The sequence below is a fragment of the Osmerus mordax genome, chromosome 7 (assembly GCF_038355195.1).
Source record: "Osmerus mordax isolate fOsmMor3 chromosome 7, fOsmMor3.pri, whole genome shotgun sequence".
Classification (NCBI taxonomy): domain Eukaryota; kingdom Metazoa; phylum Chordata; class Actinopteri; order Osmeriformes; family Osmeridae; genus Osmerus; species Osmerus mordax.
Window position 1 is genome coordinate 3,317,502 of NC_090056.1, and position 12,823 is coordinate 3,330,324.

Consider the following 12,823-nt stretch of genomic DNA (forward strand, 5'->3'; position numbering starts at 1 on the left):
CATAATAATAGGCCGAACTGAGAAGCAAAGATGACAGGTCACATTAAGACCTAACTCAGCTACAACTCACTACAGCTGTTAATGTCTCAAAGGAGACACACACATACATACCCATACATGACCACTAAAGACACGTTTGACCCTGAGTTTCATCAGAGCCAAGCATTAAAGGTTTCCTCGTCCAGCCATCTGATGTACTCATAAGGGCTAATATCTCTATCTCTCCATCTTTCCCTCTCTTTCTTTCTTCCTGCTCTCTCCCTCTCAATCATCTCCAGGGACCTGAACTACAACAATCTCCAGGAGTTTCCTGTAGCCATCAGGACCCTCACCAAGCTGCAGGAACTGTATGTCAAAACAGACACACACACACACACCTGCCTGACATAACTATCATACTTGCGTTATTGCCAGTAATCCTGCTAAATGATTTTAATGTGGCACTTGGATACAATCTCGCACCCTAAACAGTGGCTCCCTCCAGCATCATCATACACACACACACACACAAACCCCTCACAATCAGCAGATGTTCTGTACTGTGAACGTCTACGTGTTCTCATGTATCTTAAAATGCTTGTCTGTTGTTCAATAACAGCTGCTTCATATGACACATGACACTCCTATCACTTACAGACACACACCCTTTCCCCCTCTCTCACACACACACCCACACACATCTAATGTTGTATGTTGGTGTTTCAGGGGTTTCCACAACAACAACATCCGAGCTATCCCTGAGAGAGCCTTTGTGGGTAACCCCCAGCTACAGACCATGTGAGTCCACCTACTCAGCCCCCCCTCCCTCCCACACACACAAACACACACCAAGCGCAGAAACACTTCACCAAACTCCAGCGACAATCCCACTGTTATCTCACATCCAACCATGAATCCATCTCATGTTCCAGACACTTCTATGAGAACCCAATCCAGTTTGTGGGCAGATCTGCTTTCCAGTTCCTTCCCAAGCTGCACACGCTGTGAGTCTGAGACAGGTTGAACACAAGTTCAAATCTGATAGGGGGAGGAAGGAAGGTAGCTAAATAGAGAAAAGAGAGAGACATAGAGAAAGAACAAAAGAAAGACATGGCTGGCTTCATACTTTATAAATCAAGTGTATTGCTTATCGTCAGTTGGAGTTTAGAGGACAGCTGAACTGATGTGGTGTTAATATGTGGTGCTGTAATCGGTGGTGATCCAAATGTGTGTGTTCTACAGTAAGAATGTGTTTGGTGATGTGTGTGTGTGAGTTATGACGTCTAAGGAGACAGTCAGGGTAGCCAGAACAGTGTTGATGTTGGAAGACAACTGTGGTGGAATGTGCTGTAAGAATATAGTGTGTAAGTGTATGTGTGTCCTCTAACAAGCTGTCCTCTGAATTAATGCAGCTCCCTGAACGGAGCGACCCAAATACGAGAGTTCCCCGACCTGAAAGGAACCACCAGCCTGGAAATACTGTAAGTTTCTCTCTCACTCATTTTCTCACACACACTCTCTCCCTCACACACAAACACACACACCAAACATTAATTACCAAACACTGACTCTCTGTTCCTAATGGCGCAAGCTTTTCATCAAGATAAGTTGGTACAGAAAGACGAAAAATGAACTTGTGTAGGAGTATTAAGGATTGAAAGATAGAGGAGTAAGAGAAGGATGAGGTGGTGTGGAGGAGGAGTAGACAAAGAAAAACACATGGAAGAGAAGACGGACCAGGAAGAGGAGAAGGTGGAGGAGGAGGAGAAGAGAATGAAGGGGTGGAAAAAGAGGACCAAGAGGAGGAGAAAAGATGTAGGAGAGAGTATGCGGGGCTAAGGTGGTGGAGGATGAGTAGGCAAGGAGACAGGAGGAGAAGGAGGTGGTGGAGGAGGAGAAAGGGTGTCAGTGTCAGAAGGGGCCAGTGGACAGAGCTGTGCCAGTCCCATACCAGCCTACTGAGCCCCCTGTCTGATGGGATTAGTGTCACAGGGCAGGGAAATCCTCTCGCATGCCTGCTCTTGAACAACGCTTACACAACCCCCCCCCCCCTCTCTCTCTCCCTCTCTCTCTCTCTCTCTCTCTCTCTCTGTCTCTCACTAGGACATTGACCAGAGCGGGTCTCTCTGCTCTCCCTCAGGGACTTTGTCAACAGCTGCCTCATCTCAGAGTGCTGTGAGTATACAACTCACACACACGCCACAGATAAATTATGCTATGAGAAGGCAAGGGCACACATAAAGTGCATATGCCCGCATGGGAAATGCACATCCACACAGTCACAAGTTTCCTGCACACACAGCTTTAGTACCAAATGTACCCCTTAAAACATCCATCTCACTTGCAGACACAACTACTTTCATGTCCAAACAGACATACAGTAAATACTCATCCTTTATTCTGTACATCATCATTTCACTTTTGGTCTACAAATGCCCACCAGTTCTCAGATCCTACCACTTTGACTTGCCCTCTCCCCAGTGCTCTGCACAAAACGGAACAGATTGGTGAGCTTGTGTCACGTGTCATCGTGTCACTCTTCAGGATCACTTCCTCCCTCATGTGCCCACTCCTGAGATCAAACTGGAGTCCTCTGACTCACACGATGACCACCTTTCATGAACACCGCTTTAGCCAGCTACACCACTGAAAAGTTTGATGGCGTGGGTGTGCAGTATTTGTACTGAGGAGTGAGTTTAACCAAATTCAACTTGCATGTGTGTGTGTGTGCTTGCTTGCAGGGAGTTGTCTCATAACCAGATTGAGGAACTGCCCAGCTTCTACCATTGCTCAGTGCTTCAGGAGATGTAGGTTCACACAAATATACACAAACAGTAACTGCCAAATTCTGACTGACTTTTCCCCTGAAATTGTGCAGAAATTAGCTAATATAAACTTCAAATTTATAGCCTCCCTGTGCTTTTTCAACTGGAATTTATGCGTTTGTTGGTGTGTGTGTTTGTATGTTCAGAGGTCTACAGCACAACCAACTCAGGAGGATCGAGATAAATACATTCCAGCAACTCAGCTCTCTAAGGGTTCTGTGAGTAAACACCTATCAAAGGCTGGAGCTGCAGCATACAGTACTGACACCTAGTGGTGATAAAATGTTGACACAGTTTGTGTGTGTGTGTGTGCGTGCATGCGTGTGTGTGCGTATATTTCTCAGGGACCTGAGCTGTAACAGCATTGAGTGGATCCACCCAGAAGCGTTCACTTCCCTTCACTCATTGATCAAGCTGTGAGTGACCACACCACACACTGTATCCATTCCCTCTCATCGTGTCCTCAGACACTGTCAGGATTATCTTTTAGGGCCCTATTTAAACGATCTGAAACGCAAGTATCAAACACGAAACGCAAGTAACTTTGTGGGCGGAACTCGGGCGCTGTTGCTATTATATCGGCGGGATAAATTACTCTTGCACCCGACGCAAATATAAAATGGGTTGGTCTGAAGTAGCTACTGATACATTACTCATAGGTGTGGTTTAGGAGTACATTTACATTTACATTTATTCATTTAGCAGTAGAGTAAAGTGCAATAAACCAATAAGAGCGTCATCTCACATTGCCTTAAAAGCAGACGCGCTTGTTCCATGGCGGATTGCTATTATAATGGCGGATTTGCCAGGCGCACGCCAGGAGCAGTTCACAGCCGAGAAGACCGACACTTTCGTCTGGGCCGTAAAAGACAGAGAAGTGACATTGTATGGGGATGGGAGAAACCCACCCAAATTAGCTTAGTCAGGGAACGTTTGCGCCGGAACACGCCTCCTCTTTTCGCTGAACCGCCCCCAGGAGCGCAAGTTCAAATTTAATTGTGCTGGGTGCAAGATAGGGCCCTTAGTGTGACTTGGCACCTGTCATGCCAAGGTCATAGGTCATTTTGCAGACATCACTTAGTTCTATACAGCACAAGTCATTTAACTTGAGACAATAAAGATCCTGTAAAGTGGAATTGAAAACGAGTTTTAAGTTCAGCACACCACAGAAGAATGTGTTATTAACTACCCATCCAAATTCGAATGAAAAAAAACCACGACAAGTATGTTAAATTAGGCTTTGAAATCGCGAGAAAATCAGCACTCTTCTCTGCTTGAGACTGGGGGGGCGTGTTGCCTGAAGGAGCTGAAGATCCGCCCCTCGCTGCCTACCTAAGACCCAGATAATGGACGCTACGTCAAGCGAACAGTATAGAATTATAATTTATTTGTTCAATGAGTGAAACATACAGATGCATATAAATGAAATGTTCCCCTGAGCTGTAACACAGGAGTAAAAATGGACACCAGAGACAGCAGACAGTGAGCTCTCCAACTAAGTACTTCTAGCACATTAGCTACCATTTCACCAAAATACCATCATTCTACACCGAGTAGCCTAATATCAAGTTAGCGGTTTGCACTCATAGCAGAGATACCTCTGGAAAAGTTATATAGTATTATACCATGGTCTGGGTGAATACTCGATTCTGATTGGCTGCAGGGGTGTCCATTATCGGGTGATAATGGACAGCTACTACGTAATTGCAGCAAAACTGTCTTTTCACCGTTCTAAATTATTCCGCTGGCTACATAGTATATGAGCCTGTACAAAGTGTCTGAAATAAGTAACCATAACAACCGGGACGGAGTCAAAGCCTCCATTTACAATTTTGAAAGACTTTAACAAGCTAACTTGTATTTACAACAATGAATGAGTTCAATATTTATTTTAACCCATTTGAAAAATTTTACTTTTCTGGATGTAGTGTGTCAGTGTCACTTAACCGCTCATCTCACATCCCATTCGCTATTCACCTCGCTAGTCTACTACTACTACTTCAGACAGGCTGCGGCCAACACGACAGTTGCAGCAACCAGGGCTGGACTGGGACCACAAATCGGCCCTGGCATTTTTGGCCCAGGCGGCCCACACCCACCGTGATTGGTCAGACACATTCCCTGCACACAGTCCTCTTAAAATATGCGTTCATTCTATGATATGAGTTGCCTAGTGTTCTGCGTTCATGTGATAGTTTTGGATCCTTCAAGAAGGGTCTCATGACTCATCTGTTGATCTCACACTAAATAGAAAGAAAAGGCTCAAGACGCACTTGTTCCGGGAGTACAACGGTACTTAGGAATGGTTCGCTTGACCCGATGTTAGTTTCCTCTAGTGATGGGCATTCCGGCTCTTTTTCGTGAGCCGGCTCGTATGGCTCAGCTCACCAAAAAGAGCCGGCTCTTTTGGCTCCCGAACGGCTCTTTGAAAAATACATGTTTTAACTATAAATTTGACTATGATGGGTGTGAAAACAATTTGAATTAAATTATGAAATGAAATCATACTCGACCGTAACCACATATCTTTAAAAATGCATTGATTTGTCATGGCTCTCCTCCGAGTTTTGACTACTCTCTGACTGTGAGTTGGCTCGGCCCTCCCTCATGCAGGATTGACAGGAACAGAATGTGAGGATGATCGTGTGCGCCTTTAAGCCTACAATAATTTTTTTGTTGTTCTTTGAATTAGTCAATTATTTTAAATACAATTAAAATTAGTTATTTCATAATCATTTAGTTTTTATAGGCTGTATTAATCTATTAAAAATAGAGTCGGCTCTTCAGATATGCGAGCCAGCTCCCGACGTTCACCTTCAAGAGCCGGCTCTTAGAGCCGGATCGTTCACGATTGTATAGTTGTATAGCCAACTTGTCCACAAATGAAAACACTGATCAACCATAAAAACAATCGTAATGAAAAATATGAAATTTGATATATAAAACTGTACAAAACAGAATAAGGAATAACAGATTAAGGACACTCAGTCCTCACTGTCAGTGTCAGGACAGTTATCTCCCAGTTCCTCAGTTTATTTTGTGTTGGCACAATTACAACAACGACATAAGTCTGTGCAACAGTCCTGCAGAAAAACATGAACATCTGCCTGTCTCACACGCACTTTTGCAGCCGCAGTGTATCACATGCAAAACACTGTCAGGGGCCGAATTTCTGTTACGTGCAAGGTCCCATCCACTATTTGCCAAACATATCCATCCATGTTGAAAAAAAGCAGCTACCTTATTGGTGTAGAACGATCACGTGTCGAACCGTGCCACCAAAATCCTATTACGCTCTGAAGAAACTAGTTCTGCATAAAACATAGACGCAACGATAATCGACTGGAATTTCAGCGACAAACTTTTTTTTGGTAGCTTAGCACGAATCGTTCTTTTTTATGAGCTAAAGATTGTGTAGATGCCAGACTGTGGAGCGGGAATCATTTTCTAAAAGACTTTTCGTGGTTCACCTTGCAGCCTATAGCTAGTTGAGGTAGGCTACAATAACAGCAAGAGGAGCCATTCAGTGATCTGACTTAGATGGGTCAAAATGACGTAGATAGGTCATTTTTTGGGCTCTGTCCATTAAAACCTGATCTGAAAACGGAAGAGAAACTGTTCTAAGGTCTAACTCCACATTTCAGTGCAACAAAGTTTTCGCGCTTTGCACATGCTTTCAGGAACTCATTTCACAAGTATATAATGTACTGAGAAGCAAATCTTTGAATTTGCTTAAAGAAGAAATTCTATGGAAACTATATTTGTACTTGTTTACTCCTTTGTATAATACTCACATCTAGACGTAAAAACATTTTGAAAGTGGTGGAAACTGTATCCTCATGCCAAAACAAACTTGGTTTGTCTGTGTATACATAAACTAAGTGAAATGTGTTAGTACTGTCCTTGCTACTGTTAGGAAACAGGAGGTATTGAAGTTGTTTCTAATTTGTGAGCCACAAATTACATCTTCTTTGATGAGGTTCTCGTACTCATACGCTCTCTCACTTTCCCATATTGTGCTTTTCCTTTTTCGGTCTCTCTTTTTTGTTCTGTTCTCCCTCTCTCTCTCTTTCTGTCTGTCTGTATGTATGTCTCTGACTTCTCTCACTACACTCATCCTTGTTCATCCCTCTTTTCTGTCTCTTTCTCTCCCTCTGTCTCTTATATGTTGCTCCTCTGTCCCCCCCTCCCTTCACTCTCCTTCTCACTCCTAGGGACCTGACGGAGAACCATCTGAGCACCATGCCGATGGGGGGTCTGGGGGGACTCACTCACCTCAAACTAAGGGGGAACCTGGAGCTGTACGAGGCATTCAACCCCGACCACTTCCCCCGCATGAGGTGAGACACACACAACCAGACACGCCAAACATATAGTTAAAGACATGAGCGAAAGATGGGTAGAGCTCATGCCAACATTTGGAGTAGAAAGTTGAGAAGACTACAGTACAGTAGACTAGAGCAGAGTAGACTAGACTGGACTAGAGTCGAATCAAGTAGCACATAATATACACTGTAGTTTGCAACACCAAATCCAACAATAGCCAAGATGAGCGAGTCCTGAGATCTTGTAAGGATGCGACCACAACGTGGCCGGCTGGCAGAGGCTGGAAAACCCAACCGTTCCAGCTGACATTCGGAGCCTGATCATGGCTTCTCAAACAGGTGAGAGTAGTTCCTGGAGCCCTTTAATGTCCTGGGAGTGAAGCACAAGATGTTGAACTTGATCACTAGTAGAAATAGCATCACGAGGGAAGGATAGATAATAACCCTGTAGCTTACGTGTAGCATTACCAGATGTGCTGTCTGTTGAGTCTATTTTGAGCCTTTTTCATTAGGTTACCATGTCTCTGCAGCCAATAGCCGGCAGGTATGACATGTCATTTCAGGTGTGGTCTGAACTCACCTCTTCGTCATCCTTAAGGAAATGGACCCATGGAGCCAAGTTGTTTATCGTTGTTGGACATAGTTGTCTCTGCTAGCAAGCGCCTTTCCTTCAGCGCCGGTAGCAGACCTTTGGGCGCCTCAAGGACAAGACCCAAAAACATAATAATGTGCCAAGATTATTATTTTTAAATGGCTGTTTCCAACGGTCTGTAACTGGAGACAGGTGATCACCCAACCTTCCCACCCCGCTAACCCAAGGCTATATCAACATGACCCACATCTCCCAATCGGATCTCTCATTGGTGTGCACAAGCATTGAACTTCTCGAATACATGCAGACGCCTGAAACAGCTGAGGGGTGTGGTAGCACGGGGCCACAGAGACTGACAGCTTAGTTGTTATTACAGTCAGAACTGATGCCAGTTATGTATTTTCATTTGTCACAGGCTTACTGACATACTGTAGACACTGTGCTCACTGTGGGTTTTCAAACATTTCTGCATTTAACCTTTCGTTGAGTCACAACCTTTAATGAGTTTCAAAGGCTGGAAAGTCAGTCAATAACCATATATCTTAGCCTGGCTCAATTTTGTTTTTGCTTCTGTACATAGGTCTGGCCATGAGGTACGTAAATCAGATTTTTCAGGTTGATTTTCTACCGGCGAATCAGCGAACAGAGGGAGTGGCTGAGAACGATGACGTTGATGTCGTGCGCTAGTTTGTGTTGTAGTTCCGTAATGGCGGCGGAGAAAGATGCGAGCAAAGCCATTCGGTCCGTTGTGGCAACGCTGCCGAATATCCAACAGCTAAAGCCGGAGCAAGAACAAGTTTTGCTGAGTTTTGTTGGTGGCCATGATGTTGTGGCCCTCCTCCCCACAGGGTTCGGGAACAGTTTGATTTTCCAGCTACGGCAGCTAGCTCTGTTACAGTAGTGGTGAAGGAATTGGCTAAGGCGAACGCTAGCGATTGGTTATGGCAGATCAGAGTGGCTCTGGGCAGATCCAATAGTTTTAAACTTCAAGAGTACCCGCCTACAAGGAAGTCAATGCTTGTCAATGGAGCGAGGCCAGACTCTGTACAAATGCAATGTACGAGAGTCTGGTTAGGACCAGGCTAATATATCTAGAAAGATGGATACATTATTTTTTTCTTTTCAAGGTGTCTCAGTTTTTAGGATGTTTTGGCATGTCAATTGAAATTACAGCATATTTACACAAAAATAAATTTCTCTATGAGTGTAAAGGTTGCCCCTCCATCACTCTCTCTCTCCTAGGGTGATTGAGATGCCGTATGCCTATCACTGCTGTGTCTACGGGTCATGTGACAGCTATAAGTCAGCCAACCAATGGGACACAGAACAGGGCAACGAGGAGGAGTTGCACAAGAGGACAGTGGCCTTATACCCTATCCATGCCGACACACACTGTAAGCACAAACACACAATAACCACATACACACGTGCACCAAGTGAGACACAATATGTAGTTGATGCATTTATGTTGACCCTATGCAAATGCAGGTAAACAAATAAGTACATGTACACACGATCAAACGCACACAGATATATTTTATATACAGTATAAAGACGATTAATATAGCCAGTCTCTACTCTGCGCCAAAGATCCCTGGGTTGTATTTTTGTCTGTTGGAATTGGGTAAGTTGAAAAACATGTTGGGACTTCCTGAAACCACAGCAAACTGCCAGTTCACTCTCTCTCTCAAACACACACACACACAAACACACCTTTGTTCCTTCTGCTCACACCTACGTACTGTGGAATACCACATTAGATCATGTTGTAGACCAGGGGTCCCCAAACTTTTTTCTGCGAGGGTCAGATAATTTTCCTTTCTTTAATGTGGGGCCGGGTCGGTCTGCAACAGAAAATTACATGGGCTGGAGTAACTACCAGTATTATTGTGGAGATTTTATTATGATATTAAATGTATTTATTATGCTAGATTAGTTTATTATTTTGTTATGCACCATACATCCGTAAATATCAATTGGTATATAGCCTATTAAAAGAGCATTATTACTATCGTAATGACCTTTTTTCATATTCATTGCTATGGAAATCAATTTATTTTCTTATGTATGCAAAATTAATCAGTGTGAACTTAAAAAAAAAAAAAAAAAAAAAAAAAATGTCTCTGGCATTGTTCAGAGGGCCGGTCCAAATGCGTGGGCGGGCCGTATTCGGTCCGTGGGCCGTAGTTTGGGGACCCCTGTTGTAGACTAACAGAATAACACAGCACAAAGACAGTTACAGTGAATAAAAGCCGATCAAAACCCAAGGTTTCTTCATAAAGATAATAACTAGAATAGAGAAGTTTGATCCAAACACTGCCTCCACCTCAGAGAAAAATACAAACAGGCCCATAAAAACAGGTACATGCCATCATAACATTTAGATTAAAAAACAAAAAAAACATTAGTTAATTTACTGTACATTTTAACATTTACATTTAATTCATTTAGCAGATGTGTTGAAGGGCCGCATCAATGATAACTTAATTCTGCTCACTATTCATTTTCTCCCATTGTAAAAAGCAGTAAAGTTTATATTTTGATTAGCTGCTACTGGTTATCAGAAGAATAAATGTCAGAATAAGGATATTCTGTATATATTTATGTAAATATTTTACATTTTGGTGTTGGTCAAATAAGAAAAGACTATAGATGTAACAGTAAAAACAAAAACAATCATTACATCAGTGTTTAATTTTATTTGTAACTAATCTTCACAAACACTGAAAAGTTGTTTTGCAGTATGTTAAAGATATGCAATTGATCAACTTTATACAAAAAGCAATACTTTTTTTCAGTTCATTTTGTTCTGTGATCAAGGTCTGCAGTTTAACTAGCAAACCATCAGCAGCCCGCGCCCACTGAATCAGTCAAGTTCTTTTTATGTCCGCGTTCGTTTTTTTCTTTAGTCCCTTAGTGCCGATTTAAATTGTAATCCTTCAACACAGCGACCCATTCTCCACAAACCTGTTTCTGGCAAAAGGAGAACAAGCGCTTCGTTCGTGGAGAGGCAGCAGATGCGAGGAGGTTAGGTGCACCAGTGCGACCTAGGAAAATTTGTTGTCGCACCGTACAAATTTTGGTCGCATAGAGCCCTGATATACATTTCTTACTGTACGTTCGGCGCACAATTACATAGCAAAACTATTTTACTATATGATGACATTATGTCGGCTGAAAGCATCTCCTAGTTAGGATAGGATTTTCTATTTGTAGTGACCTCGTCCAATATTCAAAATCTTCTCAAATAAAGGACTTGGAAGGACGTGTTTTGTGGCTCTGATCTCTATCTCTGCTGGTGTGTTGTAGATGACCCTGACCTAGAGGAGTTCCAGCGGGAGTTAGAGGAGGCCAAACTGCAGACTAGTGTCCAGTGTACACCTATCCCAGGTAGGAGGATGACGAAGTAAATAACTGAAATGGATCTGGACTTGCAGTGGTATCCACTTTTCTTTGAGGTGCACTTTTCATTGAAGAGACTATCTTAAAGTGATACCTGAAATAAAAGAGAGGATCTTGAGTCAGATGTCAATATCAGCGTGAACTATTGGATGATGATGAACAGTGTCCGTGTTATTGAAGTTGTATGTCTTTGCCCTTCTTCTCGCTTTCTCTTTTTCTCTCCTTATCTCTCCATTGGTCTCTCTTTAATCGTTCTCTGTCTCTCACTCTCTCTAATCCGGCTCCTCTCTCTTTGACTCCTCCTTTCTCCTCCTTCTTTTCACTGCCTCTTCCCCTCAGGTCCATTCCGTCCTTGTGATTCTCTGCTAGGCAGCTGGCTGGTGCGTGTAGGCTTATGGTCCATCTCCCTGGTGTCTCTCCTGGGAAACGCTCTCCTGCTCCTGTCTCTCTTCGGCTCAGCGGGCTACCTCTCCCCCCTCCGCTTCACCGTGGCCTGCATGGGGGCGTCCAACCTCCTGACAGGCGTGTGCACCTGCACGCTGGCCCTGGTCGATGCCCTGACCATGGGTGAGTTTGGTCGCCACGGCGCCCGCTGGGAAGGCGGGCCCGGTTGCCAGGCGACAGGCTGGGTGTGGGTGTTTGCGTCCGAGGCCAGCGTGCTGCTGCTGACCCTGGCCGCCGTGCAGTGCGGCGTGAGCGTCACGTGCGCACGCGCCTGCCGCAAGTCTCCCTCTCTGGGCGGCGTGCGCACGTGCACGCTATTCTGCCTCACCCTCTCCCTTGCGCTGGCGTCCCTCCCCCTGGCCGGCGTGGGAGAGTACGGCTCCTCCCCCCTCTGTTTGCCCTCCCCCCTCCCCCCCCCGGCCACTCGCTCCACAGTTGCACTCGGCTTTCCTCTGGCCCTCATCATGATGAACACCTTGTGTCTGCTGATAGTGACCGGCTCCTACATCCGCCTCTACTGGGAGTTGCTGAGGGGGGAGTGTGAGGGTCTGTGGGACTGTGCCATGATCAAACACGTGGCTTGGCTCATCTTCACCAACGGCCTGCTCTACATACCCGTAGCCTTCCTCTCCCTCTGCTCCCTACTGGGTCTACTCCCTCTGGGCGAGGAGATGCTCAAATCAGTCCTCCTACTCCTCCAACCTCTCCCTTCTTGCCTCAACCCCCTCCTCTTCCTCCTCTTCACTCGTGACCACACCCAGTTCCTGCTCTGGCCCCGCCCCAAGGTACGCTTGCAGCTGCGCCGCAACTGCACCCTCGACTCGCTGGTGTCCGTGGAAACCGAAAAGAGTTCATGCTCCAACTCGTCCACCCAGTCTCTCACCGAGGGTGACGCCCTCTATGCCAGGGGCTCCAGCCGGCTGGAGCCAATCCGATTTTCCCACTGCTCGTCCACTTCCTCCTCCTCGTCGGTGCCTCTCATCCCCTGCCAGACGCCCTCTCCCAGCGTGCGCGACAGAGAGAGGAACATAGGAGGCGCTGTGAAAGATGACAGTTTCCTGAAGATGAGTAACCATGAGACCAACACAAAGCCTTGTCCGCTCTATCACAGTGCTTACCCTCCCCCTCTCTCCCTGACCTGTCTGGTCAGGGAGAGAGGCCTGGCTGACTGATTATATGGCGTTATGGCTGACTGGCTGGGACCCTATGGAATTGGACCATCAAATAACAACAGCAAAGACTATATGGGTCCCTTC

The 12,823-nt window shown here is 45.1% G+C and overlaps 1 protein-coding gene across 1 annotated transcript in view; it reads left to right on the forward strand.

Moving 5' to 3' along the window:
- The window catches only part of LOC136945765 (leucine-rich repeat-containing G-protein coupled receptor 6), a 66,257-nt gene extending 53,553 nt beyond the window's left edge, over nt 1-12,704 (forward strand). The window contains 13 exon segments of the mRNA XM_067239786.1: nt 279-347; nt 706-777; nt 912-983; nt 1,392-1,460; nt 2,083-2,154; nt 2,721-2,786; nt 2,951-3,022; nt 3,149-3,220; nt 7,019-7,144; nt 8,964-9,115; nt 11,031-11,111; nt 11,463-12,664; nt 12,666-12,704. Coding sequence (XP_067095887.1) covers nt 279-347; nt 706-777; nt 912-983; nt 1,392-1,460; nt 2,083-2,154; nt 2,721-2,786; nt 2,951-3,022; nt 3,149-3,220; nt 7,019-7,144; nt 8,964-9,115; nt 11,031-11,111; nt 11,463-12,664; nt 12,666-12,704 — 2,164 coding nt within the window.
- The last annotated feature ends 119 nt before the right edge of the window (nt 12,705-12,823 follow it).